Here is a 14,754-nt window from a genome sequence, read left to right as displayed (position 1 = left end):
TTGGTAATAAATAAAGACAAAAAGTAATAGTCCTGAGCATCGGTTTCAAAGTAACGGGATAGCAGCGTTGCTGGTAGTGACCTTTTTATTACTATTACTGTAGAGAACTGGCGGATTTTTCTTGTCAATAAGCAAGATGGCTTGGCACCATATCTCTCATCCCTTGGGCATGAGACTCCACAGAGGAAATGCTGATGTTGTCGTGAGCCAATTTTTAATAGCAGGTGTTTGGTTGGAACTCAGGCCTGCTTTGTGGCGACAGGGAGTGTGAGTCCTTCTGTTACCATTCCTTGCTCTTTTCAGCCCTGCTTTTGATCGTGGCAGCTGAGAGCCCAGGGGAAGTTGCGCTATGTAAAGTAATCATTGCTCAATAGTGAATGAGTTATTCCACAGCAAATGGCTGCTGGTACACCAAGTTTTCCACTCTCACATGAATACAGTCATCTCCCATCATGGAAACTGTGTGACTATGGATGCCCTTAGCCTTCCCCCTGTCTGGCATGTTAAGTTTACATACCAGCTTTGAGGCTGCTGGTGTGTTTTGCACCAACGGGTCAGGCGATGGAGGAAGAATCTCCGGAGTGGAAAAAATGTGGAACTGCACAAGTTTATTGTATGTTTGTTTGCATAGCCTGCCTTTCAGATAAATCACATCTCTCCAAGCACAGCAATTCTGGAAAAAGAGCCCTTGGATGACCCACTTGGAGTCTGAGACTCCAGAGATGCTACTTCAGAAAAGAAAGCAGAGGAAGTCACCAGAAGCCATGCAGAAGAAACACAACTGGAGGAGGCAATAATTTGTGTTGTCTACGTGTGTGCATACGCTGCATCTGGATCACGAGCTGTTGTTATTTTGTTGGGGATACAGTGTGTTTTGTACTTATAGAGGGTGCATTTCTCACCCTGCATGCTTCTCACTAAAGCATAGCGTATTACTTTCTAAAGGGGTCATTTCCTACTGCTCCCTTTATCTTCCCCTAGAGAGCCCCACTGGAATCCATCAGTCACCTAGGCCAAAATATGTTTTTCAAATACGTGGTTATCTAATACAAATCAGTATAATTCCACTTGCTTTGATAAAGCTGTGACTTACGCCAGTGGAAGATTGAACTCCTTGGTATTTTATGTAACATAGATAAGTTCAAAAACTTGTGAGCAAAGAATATTTCTAGGTATAACATGTTTCTGCCATTACTCCACCATATTAGCTGCAGTTTCTTGCTGCAGATGCTTGTGCAAGGCTCATGTTTATCTTTAGGGAAGATGGAGATAGGAGTTGCCTGTCTTTTGCAAAATTCTGGTGCTGTGTACAAGCAGAAGTAAGAATTTAAGCAGAAGTTAAGACAAGTCTTGCAGCTCAGCAGGAAGAAAACAGATGCCTTTAGACTGCTGTTTGAACCTTGACCATTGCTCTTTTGTACCTCTGAGTCACCAGAGGCTTCTGTTTCCAAAAGCAAGATAATGCTTTGAAAAGCCAAAGTTCAGTGTAAATTATGTCATGACTACAGGAGCTGAGGTGTCATCTTTGCTGCGGCAAGTTCCTCTTGGAAATATCCGATAAAGCCTGGAAGAAAGTGGCACTGACTTTATACGTTTCTGGAGCACTGCAATTCCACTCCTGCCATACTACTAACTGAGGGAAGCGTTTCCTTTTTTTAATTTCACAAAGCCCTGTAACTGTATTATCTGAGCAGCTAAGCACTCAGATTACGTAAACTGAACATAATAGGATGTCTGTAAAACTTTGCTGCTCACAGTCTTGGAAATTTCTGCATTGCTATTTAATGGTGACTCAGCTGCAGATCTCCCAGATGATCTCAGAAGACATACGATGGGGTGGGACTTCTGTCCTTTGGGAGAGCAGAATGTGGCCCTCAACTATGGCCACGGCTGGGGCCTTGCTCTCCTGTGCACCCTCAGCTGCTCTGAGAGGTCTTGAGCTGCTGATCAGCAGATACTCACTGCCACACCTTCTGGTTCTGTCCTTCTAGGAATGTTTACCTTGTGTTTTCAAAGCAATCCACCTCCTGATTTGCACAGCAGGAGAATTTAACTGTTGTGCCAGATAGCAACCTCAAAGTGTACTTTTACAGTCTGTTTCTTCTAGAGGATATTTTTTGCCCTATAAGTGATGTTTAAGAATAATTTGACTAAGTACTATTTTTATGACATGTATAGCTTCATAGTGCATTACTAACCATATGGCCAAACACAGTGCCTGCAATTACATGGCAGGGTTTACAGCCTGGTAGGAATGAAAGACTTCTATTTCGAATGACTGTGTATTGGGGGAAAAACATGAGTCTAATGGGAAGCAGCTGAAGAAACTGGGATTGTTTAATCTGGAGTAGAGGAGGCTCAGGGGAGATCTTATTGCCCTCTACAACTGTGAAAGGAGGTTGTGATGAGGTGGGTGTCGGCCTCTTCTCCCAGGTAATAGCGAGCGATAGGACAAGAGGGAACAGCTTCAAGTTGAGCCAGGGGAGTTTCAGTTGGGATATTAGGAAAATTTTTTTCTCAGAAAGAGTGGTCAAGCCTTGGAACAGGCTGTCCAGGGAGGTGGTGCAGTCACTGGTCTCGGAGGTGTTTAAGGAAAGGGAAGATGTTGTACTAAGGGACATAGTATAGTGGGCAATATTGGTGGAAGGAGAACAGCTGATGATCTTGGAAGTCTTTTCCAACTCTAATGATTCTGTGATTCTATGATTATACTTAAAAGTCACTACCTTGTGACCTTTCCTGGTTTTCTTGGTTTTCCCTTGATCTTGAATGAGGCTCATCATCATATCTTATCTAGATCTTATCTTGGCGGTGGTAAGAGCTCGTGAGGCTCGATGGCTCATGGAATGACTAGTGAGGGCTTTATGGTGAAATTTTTGTCTATGTCAACTGGGACTGAGGATTATCGCTGGCATTATTTGACAGTTTAGGGTAAGTAAGCCCAGCTTGCTGTAGAGATGCGTTTTCAGTGTAAAATCCACTGACTCAGTTTGTATCAGCTAGTGTTGGGGGGAAACCCCAAGCACTGATGCGACACAGTGACGAACAGTGCTCAGCCCTCACGTGGCCTCTCTGGATTAGAACAGGGCTATTCCAAGACCAGTAATGTTTCCATTACTTTCTGTTCTCCTCTTCTGCAGGCAAGCCATTCCAGCCAGATGCATGCACACTTTGGCATGTTCATGCAGAAACACAGACTCCAGTTCTCCCAGAAGCAGACCCAACTATTCACTTGGGACTGCATTACTAATTGAGGCGTAACAGCGGTTAGGTGGGCCTCGATGCAAATGTCACAGGGGGTTTCCTTGCATGTTTCCAGTGTATGACTGTACTGAAATATCCTCCTTTGGCTTACTTGGTCACTGTCCCTGGCATTTGCAATGTTTTGTGGGTAGTTTTGCTGTTCTTGTGACACTGGCAGCTCTTGTACAATCCCAAATAAGCAGTTGTTCACTTAAGTCAACGCAGGTTTACCCTACCATTTTGACTCACTAGCACACTGCAAAATTTACCTACTCCCTTATTCTGCCAACGATTACATCCTATTACCTGTAAAGCAATGTCCAACTTCCCCATTTCTGCCATAAAACATGATTTCCTGTAAGAAAGAACAAGCTCCACCTTCAGAGGGTTGCAAATGAAACAGGGTGTGCTCAGGGAATAGGAAGGGGACATTTGCTGGTTTTGCTCTTGGGAGCCAGGAGACGAAGTGGGGATCAGGGAAGTCAAGAGCTTTAGCCCTGGCTCTGGTATCGGTTTACTGCATGGTCTTTTGTGAGCTCTTTCACGTCTCCACCTCATTCTGCCCAAGCCTAAAATGGAGCTCAAAATCGTCACTTTTCTAACACCTCCCCCCTCCCCACACACGGAAGGAGTTGTGATCAGGTTTAATGTTTATCTTGGAGGCTTTGAATGCTATCATCCATCCAGGGAATGTATGCAGGCATTCAGACCCCACAATGAGCTTTATAAAATCGTCAAGAAATAAAAAGGCATCTATATTAATCATAAATCAAGGATTGGAACAGAACACTTGGTTAACAAACCTGCAAAACGAGCTTTGTTTCATTGGCTTGAGCTGCTTTATAGTTCTGTTTGTGTATGTGGAAGCGATGTTCAGTATTTTTAAATGAGTCACAGGACTGGAAGAACAAAAATATTGGATGGTAACATATAGCAGCAAAACAATTACTCTTTTCATTCTGACAAGCACAATAACCAGAATAGCTAGTTAGAGCTGGAGGTCTGGGCACAGAGCTCCATTCGATCTACCAGAGATTTTCGATCTACTTACAAGACAGGGAAGCAGAACTGAAATGTTATAATGACAAAAGATAGCATTAGGTCAAACAATAAAATCAAGCATGCCATTGGGGTACGGGTATTTACAGGCAGGAAGCTCTCCCGATCAGTGCTGCATGCAGAATGCTCCCACAGCCAGCCTTGTCTAGCAGCTTTCTGTACCTTTATCCAGAGGAGACTCCTTTCCACCCTGCTTGCTGCATTGCACCACTGATTTAGTGAAGACATCATCCTCATAAGGATGCTCTTCTAACTCACCTCTGAAATCTGCTTGCTTTTCTCCTCTGACAATTAGGTTTAAATGTGCTGCAGCAAAGTACTCATCCTTAACAGTCATATGGCTTTTTAAGTGATAAACTGCATTAGCAAATTCCTTATTAGATAATCTATCAAATGAGGTCATATGTAATTTTAGCAGTCTCATCTTGATTTATAACACGATCGCAGCAAATTACGCATAGGAGAGCAGCGTGCTGGCTGTCACATTCAGGTGCTCTCACTGTGCTGGGACAGCGGTGCCCAGGCTGGCCGGCAGCTGGCAGCCCTCCCTGTTGCCACAGCGGGACCCAGCTGACTTGGAGCCCTGGGGCTCAGCCCTTCTTTTCATCTGGTCCGATGAGACATTGAGACAGGTGTCTAAGCCCTTGCTCCAAACCTCCCAGCAGTAGTCCTTTGTGGTTTTTCCCTTAAATAGGGGCATCCAAAAAGCCAGCTGATGGGTGGGGTGCTTGCCTGCAGCCCTGCTGCCCGCCTGCCACAGCCCAAGTGATGGAATTCAGTGGGAAAGGGAGGGGGCTTCAGGGACAAACACTGCTTCAGAATGATGCTGTGCTACTGCTGCAGAGCCTCTGTCCCCACAGTGGAATTGCTCCTGGGACCAGGAGGAGATGCAATTCCTATCCCCCAGCTGCAAACTTCTTCCGCAAACATTGTTTTATCCCTTGAGATTTATCTGTAACTCCCGCAGGGGGAGCTGCGATAAATTATCTGGCCTCGCCCTTCTCTTCACGTGCTCTCACCTCACATTGGTATTTCCAGGGTCTGAGCTGTGCTGAGTGTCGAGAGTGTATGTCATCTGCATGTCTCAGAATAACTTATGTCTCTCCTTCTGTACTTATGGCCAAACTCTGCCCAGGAAGGACAAAGCAGGATGGAACAAGATTTATTCCGTGGCATTGTAGGTATCTGCCCCTAAGCTGTAAAATAAAAGCTGAATAAGATTCCTTATAAACATTTCCTTGGGCAATATCAAGTAGTAAAGACCTAACTACCACTGCAGGCAAACTTCTGGAAACTCTGCGTAGGCAGACCACTGCACTGCTTTTGGAAGAATATTCGTGGAGTGAGGGACTGGAGAAATCAAAGTAGTTCATTGAAAAGAGTAAGCAAAGGGAATGCTTGCTGTGGATGGCACTGCTGTTTTGCACACCCTAAGGTAATCATACCTAATCCCATTGAATGAATTTTTCATGCATAGGTATTTGTGAATGCATGTACATATGCATATCTGTTGTGATTAAAATCTGTTCTATCCTCCATTACCAAGCTGTGTATGGCAGATTGCAGCAGAGCCTGGGGATGGCAATTAAAGACCCAGATGAGGACCAGAACATCAGACATCCCTCTGGAGCCCATGTGCCTGAATTGCCGTTCCTCCCCACCCTAATATAAACAGTGGGGCAAGGGCTTTATTTCTCAGCTGCCACTGAGCAGCATCGGCTGACACCAGCACAGGGACCCCCAGAGCCCTGCCCAGACCCCAAGAAGGACCTGTCCTCTCTGCCCTGCTCCCTGCAGGCATGAGGGGCACAGCTCAATCTCCCTGCCTGGCAGAGCTGTGCCCACAGGCCCCCAGCAGCGAGCAGCCCGGGTTGGATGCTCGTGCTGCAGACCTGCCTCTGCAGAGGTGTTTGCAGCCATTGGCACGGGCGCTGCAGAGCCGTTGCCTGGCAGCACGCGCGTCCTCTTCCCCATGACGAGCACTGAGCATCGTCTCCATCGACCGGACCGCCTCCCAGGCTCCAGATCCCTGCCTAGGATAGAGAGCCAAAGGCAGCCTGCATGCAGGATGCTGAGACCCTTGCGCTAAATCCCTCGGGTGAATGCATCCCACTGTGCTGAGCAATTCAAAAGAGATTAGCACTAGGAGAGCAAACCCTCTTAAAGAAACGTGTCTTATTTAGTGTGCATGAATATTTAGCTTTCTACAGAGCTATCAGAGGAAAATTGGTTGTGAAGCTAAGCCCCAGGTCTGCCTTCCTGTGCTTGGGTCTTTGGTTCCCAATGAGCACATGCTGATATGTTTCATGTGCCACAAGAAGGCAAATCACTGTGTCGGAGAGCACGGGGCTGCTCTGCGCCTCTGTGCCTCGTAAGCCGTGTGCAATGTGTTTATCTGCTCCCAGCTTGGCACTCAGCCTCTGAGGATGCCACAAATACAATTTGTGCACTGTAGTAACTCAGATGCTGAACATAACTATTGCAGGATCACAGGATTATGAATGTTAAAGCTGTAAAAATGGTGACCTTCAGAATAATCCATCTTTTTTAAAAGAAAGCAAGTCCTCGTGAGTCAGGCACACTACCCCCAGCAGCAGGTAGGAGCTGTCTTTTGGGGAGACGTGGAGGGTAGGAGGAACAGGAGGGTGCCTGATGCACATCAGTGTGCTGAGATGCAGGGTGGGAAAGGCAAGGGAGGGCCTGCAGCACTGTGGCAGCTTGGTGGGCATGCTATCTGCTTGTGCTGTACAGGGAGCTTGCAGCAGGAGCTGGACGTGCCCAGGGCTGAGGAGCGCTGTAGGGACATGGATTTACTCTGCTCTGGCTCTGAGAGAAGCTGGGCTGCAGCAGTCACGGCATGGCTGATGGCAGCAGGGAACTCTGGGTCAATCTGGTCCAACTCCTGCTCAAGCAGGGACATTAAATGTTCAACCCAGCTGTGGCAAGCTCTTTGCCGCCATAGCTGACCACTGCATTTCAAAGTAGAGTAGATATCTCTGAGCCTGGGTGCAGTTACTTGCAGAGATGTCATTTTATGAGGTTCCCTCATGATGAGCGCAAGGAGGGTGAAATCAGTGCAGCCAAATAATTGCTTTCTCATTCTTCTTTGAAACAGGCTTGAAGACTCAAGCTGCATGAGGGCAGGCAGGAGCAGCTCTCTTCTCACTGGCCATTTGCCATGACATGAGAATGAACATTGTGCAACCAGTGACCTACAGCTACAGCATCCCCACCTTGAGCAGCGGCAATGGCAGAGCAAGGCTGGGCAAACCAAGAGGAGCAGGGACCACCTGCAGGGAGATGCAGCGAGGCAGCACGACAGTTCACCCATCTTCAGGTGAGAAGGGAAACTGGTGGTGGGAAGGGCACAAGAGGAGCAATGGCACGATGGGTATAGCTGCTGAGTCTGGAGGAGGGTGAGGAGGAAGGGCTGCTCTTGCATCGCCAGCCCCAGCTCTCGCACCAAACACTAGCATGAGCTGTCACTGCTGTGGAATGCAGCAGATGGCCAAATTGTTAGATTTTCCCTTGCAAGAGCAAAATGATATACTGTTTTTTACCATTCTTGCCTAGAGCTGAGTGCTAACTTCACATACTATGAAGATATACTGTACAAAGGCACTTTCTGCCAGAAATGTGCTCTAGTGATAATCAGAAGAAAACTGCGCTTAAAGTGACATTTAAAAAATAATTATTATGGCCCATTGCTGTTAGTCACACATCTCCAAAGCTGATCTAGCTAACAGAGCTTTCCAAAGCATTTTTGCTTGATATGTCATCTGGAAATTATGCCATCATGCTGTCACCGTGTCTTGCCTTGCAATCACCCGGACGCTGTATGTGCTCACACACACTATTTTTTTCCTCTTTTAGGGGGAAAGAAATTCTCTTTTTCTTTCTCTGTTTCTCATGCTGCTCTGACTGTGGTCATACTGCTTCTTGTCTCAGCCATTTGCCAGAGAGAAGAAGCCTTACTGCAGCAGAGCTGGCTATGAATGCCATGATCCCATCTCCCCTTGCTTGAGGCCTCAACTAGCAGCACTGCTTGGCCCTGAGGTGCCCCGCAGCAGCTGAAGGCTCTGCAAAACTCAGGTCTGTGTACAGATGCTGCAGAGCTCACCTGCGTCATACTAATATCAGGTGCTTGAAACTTTATATTGGAGGCACAGTGCTGTGAACAGCGAGTCATTGCAGCAGGTGTGCTTTGCCAGCTCCAGCTCTGAGCTGACGATAAGGGAGAGGGGGGAGGCTCTCCAGAGAGCCCTGACGGAGACTGAAGTGGGAGAGAAAACTCAGAGTTGATTATAAGTCTGCTTATTGATCCTTCTCAATGAATGCCAAGCCATGGCAAGGATCAACGTGGTCTGCAATCAAGTGAATGGTAGAGAATGATCATTTCCTTGTTGATGTCTTTTGCGTTCCACTGGTTATGTTTTTTAAGGATTGTTGTCTGCTTAGTATACGGTATACTCTCTTCCTGATAGTCCTTTAAAAGAGAAGCATATCTCTCTTCCTGATAGTCCTTTAAAACTTGGGCATGTTTTGTTTTCTTTATATGAAAAAGCTTCAGTGGGTCATCTGTAAGCTTTGTTTCCAAAGGTGTTAGGATGTCTTAAACCTTCATTATAGCCTGCCTTTCCTTGGCTGCCCATCTTCAGAACACTCCTGCCTGTGTCACAGCAGTTTATGCTGCAGCAGCTTGTCCTCTCTCCTCTCCTTACACTTTCTTCCATCACTTTGCTTGGAAGCTCCTGCTAAGTATTCCACAGCCGTGACACATTGGCCTACCAACATCTCATCTCCAGTGAAACCTCCAAATCTCCCCTCTGAGGCCCCTCATAATTTAATCTCTGAACTTGCTCCTCCCCCTTCTTTTCCTACCTCTGTTTCTCAGTCCTTCCTCTTTCCTGCTCGTTTTGTCTTGCTCTTGAATGGTTCAACGCTGCTTTCTTCTTCGTGCTCATCTGGCACCTGGGTCCATCTCCTATCTTCCATTTCCCAAACATTCCCTCTCCCATTCTGTCTAATCTACCCTGAATCCCCATCTTCTTCCCTGGCAAAACCAAACTTTCTCCAGCCAGGTAACAAGGGGAATCTTTTCTGTGCTGATGTGAGGGCACACTTTGGCTAGGTAAAGACATTAAAACACACATTTTTGAACTTATACTTAAACCTGTTCAAGGAATGTATGCAAGATGCAGGCTATTAGAATAAGTATGGGGTCTTGTTTTCTCTACTGCCTTGCACTCTCATGTCATCACTGTCTACGTTCAAGTTGCTTTTAGCATCTTTACATTCCTGAACATAACAAACAATAGGGAACAGCTCCCATACAGCACAGGAAATATTGCAGCAAGTGTTTCACATCCATTTTTCATCTGTCATCAAATAGCTTTTATTCATGGCATAGCACAAGTGTCAGCCAACTGGCGAAGGCAGCCTGTATTAAAAATGCTGGGGATTATTCATGTCAACAGGCACAAGGGAGCTTTTCTTGGTTGGCGGACCTGCAGCAGCAGTGCTGTGAAAATGCAGCAGGTTCTCCAGAGTAATCTCAGATCTGAATAACTTCAGAAAGAGGCCAACAACTGATGATCATTTCCAAGCACAATTAAAAAAAAAATCTAGCACAATTAGATGAGAGGGTAGAGGTTTAGCTGTGGGTACACAGGAAAGCTTATATCAGAAGCACGTTATGTAGAAAGACTAAGGTGATATTTTTATAACAGTGCTTAGATTGAAGATGGTCTGCAGGCTGTGAGATGGTGCTGTCTTCTGGAGTTGGCTTCTGCTTATGTAATTATCAGGTAGACAGGGCCTCGGCCCCTCTGCAGACCTTGACTGCTTACACATATTGGGAATGTGATCTTCACTGGTCAAGTGATTTGTCTTTTATGGACAACGTATAATTTAGAAATTGATAACTCTTTCTCCTTTTTAATGACTCTTTTCTTTTTAAAAGCCCTGTTTCACTGAAAATATCTGTTACTGTATTTGTGAGACTATTACTAAGGAAAAACAGAAGATCAAATGGACACAAACAATAAAACTGCTTACCTTAACACATGAGGTAATACAGGAAAATTACACAGATTTCACATATCTCAAGTTAGCTCCTAAGGGCAATTCCCCATTGATTATTTCAAGCCCGCTGTATTTGCAAAATCCACTATATCCTGCCACCTTGTTTTGCATCTTTGAATTGTTACTGTTGAAGCGTATGGCCTGCTTCTCTCCCTCCTCCATTATTTTGGACTTGTTTAATTCTCTAAACTGCTGATGCTATGTGCATATGTAATCAGGAGCAATGTAAGAGGAAAATAAAAAATAAGACCCATGCAGGTGATCACAAATGAAGTGACCTCATCTGATCTGACACAGATCTACATTCCATTTATGCTCTGGAAAATCTTGGATACTGTATTTTAGTAAAAGCCTCATTTCTGCACAAGCGCGTGATACAGAAGAAGCCCAACCAGCAAAACACAAAGATGTATCCCATGGTATCTCCATGACAACGTATAGATGCACATTCTGCTCCATACATCCATACGGGCAGACGGTTTGCTCACCCACTACAGAGCTGAAGGCAGGCCAAGGGCTGCTGCAGTGAAAGGTGCTGGGATTTAATGTGGAAACTGCAGCTCATCATTCACGCAGGATAAACCGGTGTCAAATGAAAGAACCTTCAGAAGGTGAGCTGTATACTTGAGCTCTGGTTGCTGAGCTGCTCAGTCCCACATCAGCATGGTGCTGGAGGGTGTCTGGTGGGCCCAGGGAGCCACGAGAAGGCCCTTCACAGGGCACTCTAAGGCTTCCTGGAGAGCTGTTGCTACGCCTCAGTGGCAGAGCTAGATAAGAACAGGAGGCAATTTGGGTTAATGAGTTATTATAGAGGTTGTTCCCTCCCTGCACATGCAGGATGGAGGGCGAACAATCCTGTGGAGGCAGAGGGTGCCATCACTGCTCCTTAGGGGCACGCAGGACACCAGACCAGCCAGCATCCTTGAGCAGTGACAGCCTCAGAAAATCCCCTCTCCTGGCTGCCTTCCTACCCTGCCCTTCCTCAGCCTTCTGCCCTCCCAGTGTGGCTGGTGTCCGGCTCCCTGAAGCAGCCAAAGCGCTGCAGTTTCACACCCAGCTGATGATGCAGGGCTCCTCCACCCGATCTGCCCCCAGTACAGCCCCAGCCTGGCTGCTACAGAGCCCGCAGTGCAGTCTGTGGAGCTGAACCGATGCTTGTAGCATTCCAGAGATATTTGCTGTAAGCAGGGCAGTGCATTCAGCTGCCCAACAAAGCAAGGCTGGCTTCTCCGTCCTTGTTTCTGATATCTGTGCTGGAACATGGAAAGTCACCTGCGCCTGTAAGCAAGGCACCTCAAGCAAGTTACCTCTGCTGCTCAGATTTCCTTTCTGAGACATGGAGATAACAATACTGGCCTTCTTTGCAGAGCACTTTCTTGTTAGTTATTATTTTACAAGGCATGCCACATAAAAGCTGGTTGTTATCTTTTGCTCAGCTGTAAAAAGTTCTCAGCCTAACAATGGGGCATGGCATGTTATCAGCCATAAAAAGTGTTACACTGATCTTTAGCATTTAAGAGTGGACCTTTGTTCTGCTTGGTTACTTATAACCTTTGCAGTGGTGTGGCTTAGTCTCTTTCTTCTTCTTTTTCCACACTCTGTGTATATATATGTATTGTGTACGTGTGGTTGACTTTTGCTTTTGTCAGGGTCAAAGATCACATGTTTTAGCCTAACATAAAATGTCAGCCAAGTGACCAGCCTGTGATCTGCCATTCAGCACATTTCCTCTGAAATAGAAGGAAAACTAGTTGGCCAACTGACAAGAAACACGAACAAGAAAACACAGAACCAAAAAGACTAAAAGGGTTATGATCCCTAAGAAATGATCTGCCTTTCCTTCAGCACATACTCTATGAACATGTCATGCTGACTGCCAGAACTTGTCCATACTTTGCAGATAGCTTGTCCTTTTTTTAAGCATGAAAGTGCGTATTTCTCTCTCGAAAGCCTCTAAAAAATATAATAAATTCTACTGTAGACCATGGACCAATGGAGACCTTTGTGCCCCCCAGCCTGGGCAGTATGACATATGAATGACAGTGTTCAGTGGACAAGTTCATGGTAGATGGTGTCTGGGAAGGAAGGAGCCCAGGTTTAAGGAGCCATAAAGTAGGTTCCACCGTTTCCACTGTAATGTCTCATTAGGCATGTCAGGAATCCACAGAGGAAAAGCCATCACAGATGATGCTAGCTTATAGCCAGGATACCAGCATGAGCAGCAAAATCAAGTCCCAATCTGCTGCCCATGGCCTAATACCGTTCACTCAGAAAAACATCCAGCATCTGGTCACACCAGCAGGTTGTACAAAGTGATGGGGAGCCCCTGATGCTGGGCTGACCTATTCCTGGGCCCCAGCTTTAAGGAAACAGTAGTGGTGAGGCAGCCTTTGAAATGATGATGATTGAGTTCAGGACTTTTCAGAAAGTACTCAGCATCATATCCAGAGGGTTGGTTCTGGATGAGAACAGAATAATTAACCATTCTTTAGTTGACATATAACAGAAATATTTGGTGCTCCCCAAGGCTTTTCAGGAATCTGAACCCAGCAGCAGGGTGGTTTGGCTAGAGGCTAGCATTCCCATTAAGTCAGAGATCAACCTGCATACAGCAATTCCTTGTGGGATAGAAGAGGGACAGAAACAAGACAGAGAGCCAGGAAGGCTAAGACCTACCTAGGGGAACCCCCAGTAGTGTGACCTCAAAGGCTGAGAATGGGATTTTGGGCACAGTCCTTCCCAAGCTAAAGACAATTGTAATTGCAAGTGAAACTCCCACTTTTTCTTTGACCTTTGTTTTGAATGTTCAAGGAAAAAAGGCTTTCTGCATTTTTTGTTAATCAAGGGTGTTCATTTAAAGAACTACCTGACTCCATCAGTCTTATCACCCAAAAGGGACCACCCCAAAATAACTCCTGCCCCAAGCTGATCTGGGCTGTGTAACTGATCTGGGCTGAAAAGAATAATGTTCTGTATACTTCTGAGGAAAAAGTTCTTACTATAGACTTTGGCAGTAAGTGCACGCAGGAGTTCAAGGCAGCAAAGATCTGGATAGGCTATTATTCTCCAATCAATTTAATTTTTAAGCCTTACTTAAATAATGCTAATTTTAAATGAGATATTCTCCTGATAATTTCTACAGTTGAAGGGATGTAAATTCACATTCATAATGAATGCTATTTTTTCATATTTGATTGCGGTAATCCAAATGATCCTATTTAATATCAAGGACAGAGCTGGTATCTATTTTTTGATAACTGCTTTGCATAGCATACTCCATATGGTTAACATTTTCAAAGAACAGTTTTAGAGGACAGGACTCCTTGGTAGGACAGTCCTGGTAGCTAAATGGGCAGCTCCTGCAAACGGAATGCTAGGAGTCCACAGGGCTGAAAGTCCCAACATCCAGGTTCTTCGATGGCACAGCATTTTGCTCTAATAATCCTTTACTGCATTATTCTAATGTCAAGTATCACCTGATGAAACTTCAAAGAAGGTGATGTGCTAATTTTACCTCTCTCCTCTATTTAGCTTTCAACCTGTTGCCAGAGCTGGCAGGTGTTATCCTGGTTGCCAATTTTCCTGTCCAGGCAAAAATCTTCTTTAGACTTTCAAGGTATGTTTGGTTGGCTTTCCTTCCTCAGGATGGCAAACTTCAGAACCCAGTCTTTGCAGAATGAAAAACTTGGGTTCTCAGGACTGTACACATAGAAATCCTTGGAAAAGAGTATTGGAGGGTTTTTGACCGATACCGTTTTATGTAATAACAATTCTTTGAGGAAGTTAGCTTTTGTATGGTAAATACATGCATTGTAAGTCAATGAGAACATACAAGAAACATTAGTTGTTTATATGCCTAATATGAATAGCCATCATTATCAAAATTACGGAATAGGGAAGAAGAAAAAAAATATTTTAGACATAGCGGTAGTCAGCTGCTTATAATAGAAATATTTTTATTTATTCTACATGGTGATATGCCATTATTTCAGTTTAGCAGAGTTCCATGTCATATATGGTTTTCTTAAGGTTTATCAAAAGATCAAGAACCAGACTCGTAGAAAAGCAGCCAAGTTGAGTGTAGCGCTGCTGGGAAACAATACTTGGTGACATGTCCACGCATCATGAGCTAGAAGTCAGAGTGAGCCAGAAGTCACGTGGAATTACAGAGCAACACTATACCTAGTACTATTATTCAGATAGTATGCTGTCAACAGTTCATAGGTACTGAAAGAATTTTAGGACAGGCATAGTCAAATTTCCTGAGGATAAAACCAGGAGCCAAAAATTTCAACCCCAACGGGGACTTGCTTTGGACAAAATATCCAGTCTCATTTCATGCTGGGTGTAAAAGAGGACTAATATTTG

At 45.1% G+C, this 14,754-nt stretch overlaps 1 protein-coding gene across 9 annotated transcripts in view; it reads left to right on the top strand.

The window, feature by feature from the left end:
• LOC109365935 (uncharacterized) overlaps positions 1-14,754 on the top strand; it is a 47,610-nt gene that overhangs the window by 23,522 nt on the left and 9,334 nt on the right. For 8 of the 9 annotated variants that reach the window (XR_014882034.1, XR_014882031.1, XR_014882032.1 and 5 more), the window contains 2 exons: positions 7,418-7,639; positions 13,918-14,002. Coding sequence is in view for 2 of the 9 variants with exons in the window: in XM_085219397.1 (XP_085075523.1) it covers positions 7,486-7,639; positions 13,918-14,002 (239 nt within the window). In the remaining 7 variants the exon portion in view is untranslated. The remainder of the gene's footprint in view (positions 1-7,417; positions 7,640-13,917; positions 14,003-14,754) is intronic. The other variant, XR_014882036.1, reaches the window with a different exon arrangement.

This window comes from Meleagris gallopavo, chromosome 2 (genome assembly GCF_905368555.1).
Source record: "Meleagris gallopavo chromosome 2, MGAL_WU_HG_1.1, whole genome shotgun sequence".
Classification (NCBI taxonomy): Eukaryota; Metazoa; Chordata; class Aves; order Galliformes; family Phasianidae; genus Meleagris; species Meleagris gallopavo.
This window is presented reverse-complemented; position numbering and strand designations above follow the sequence as displayed.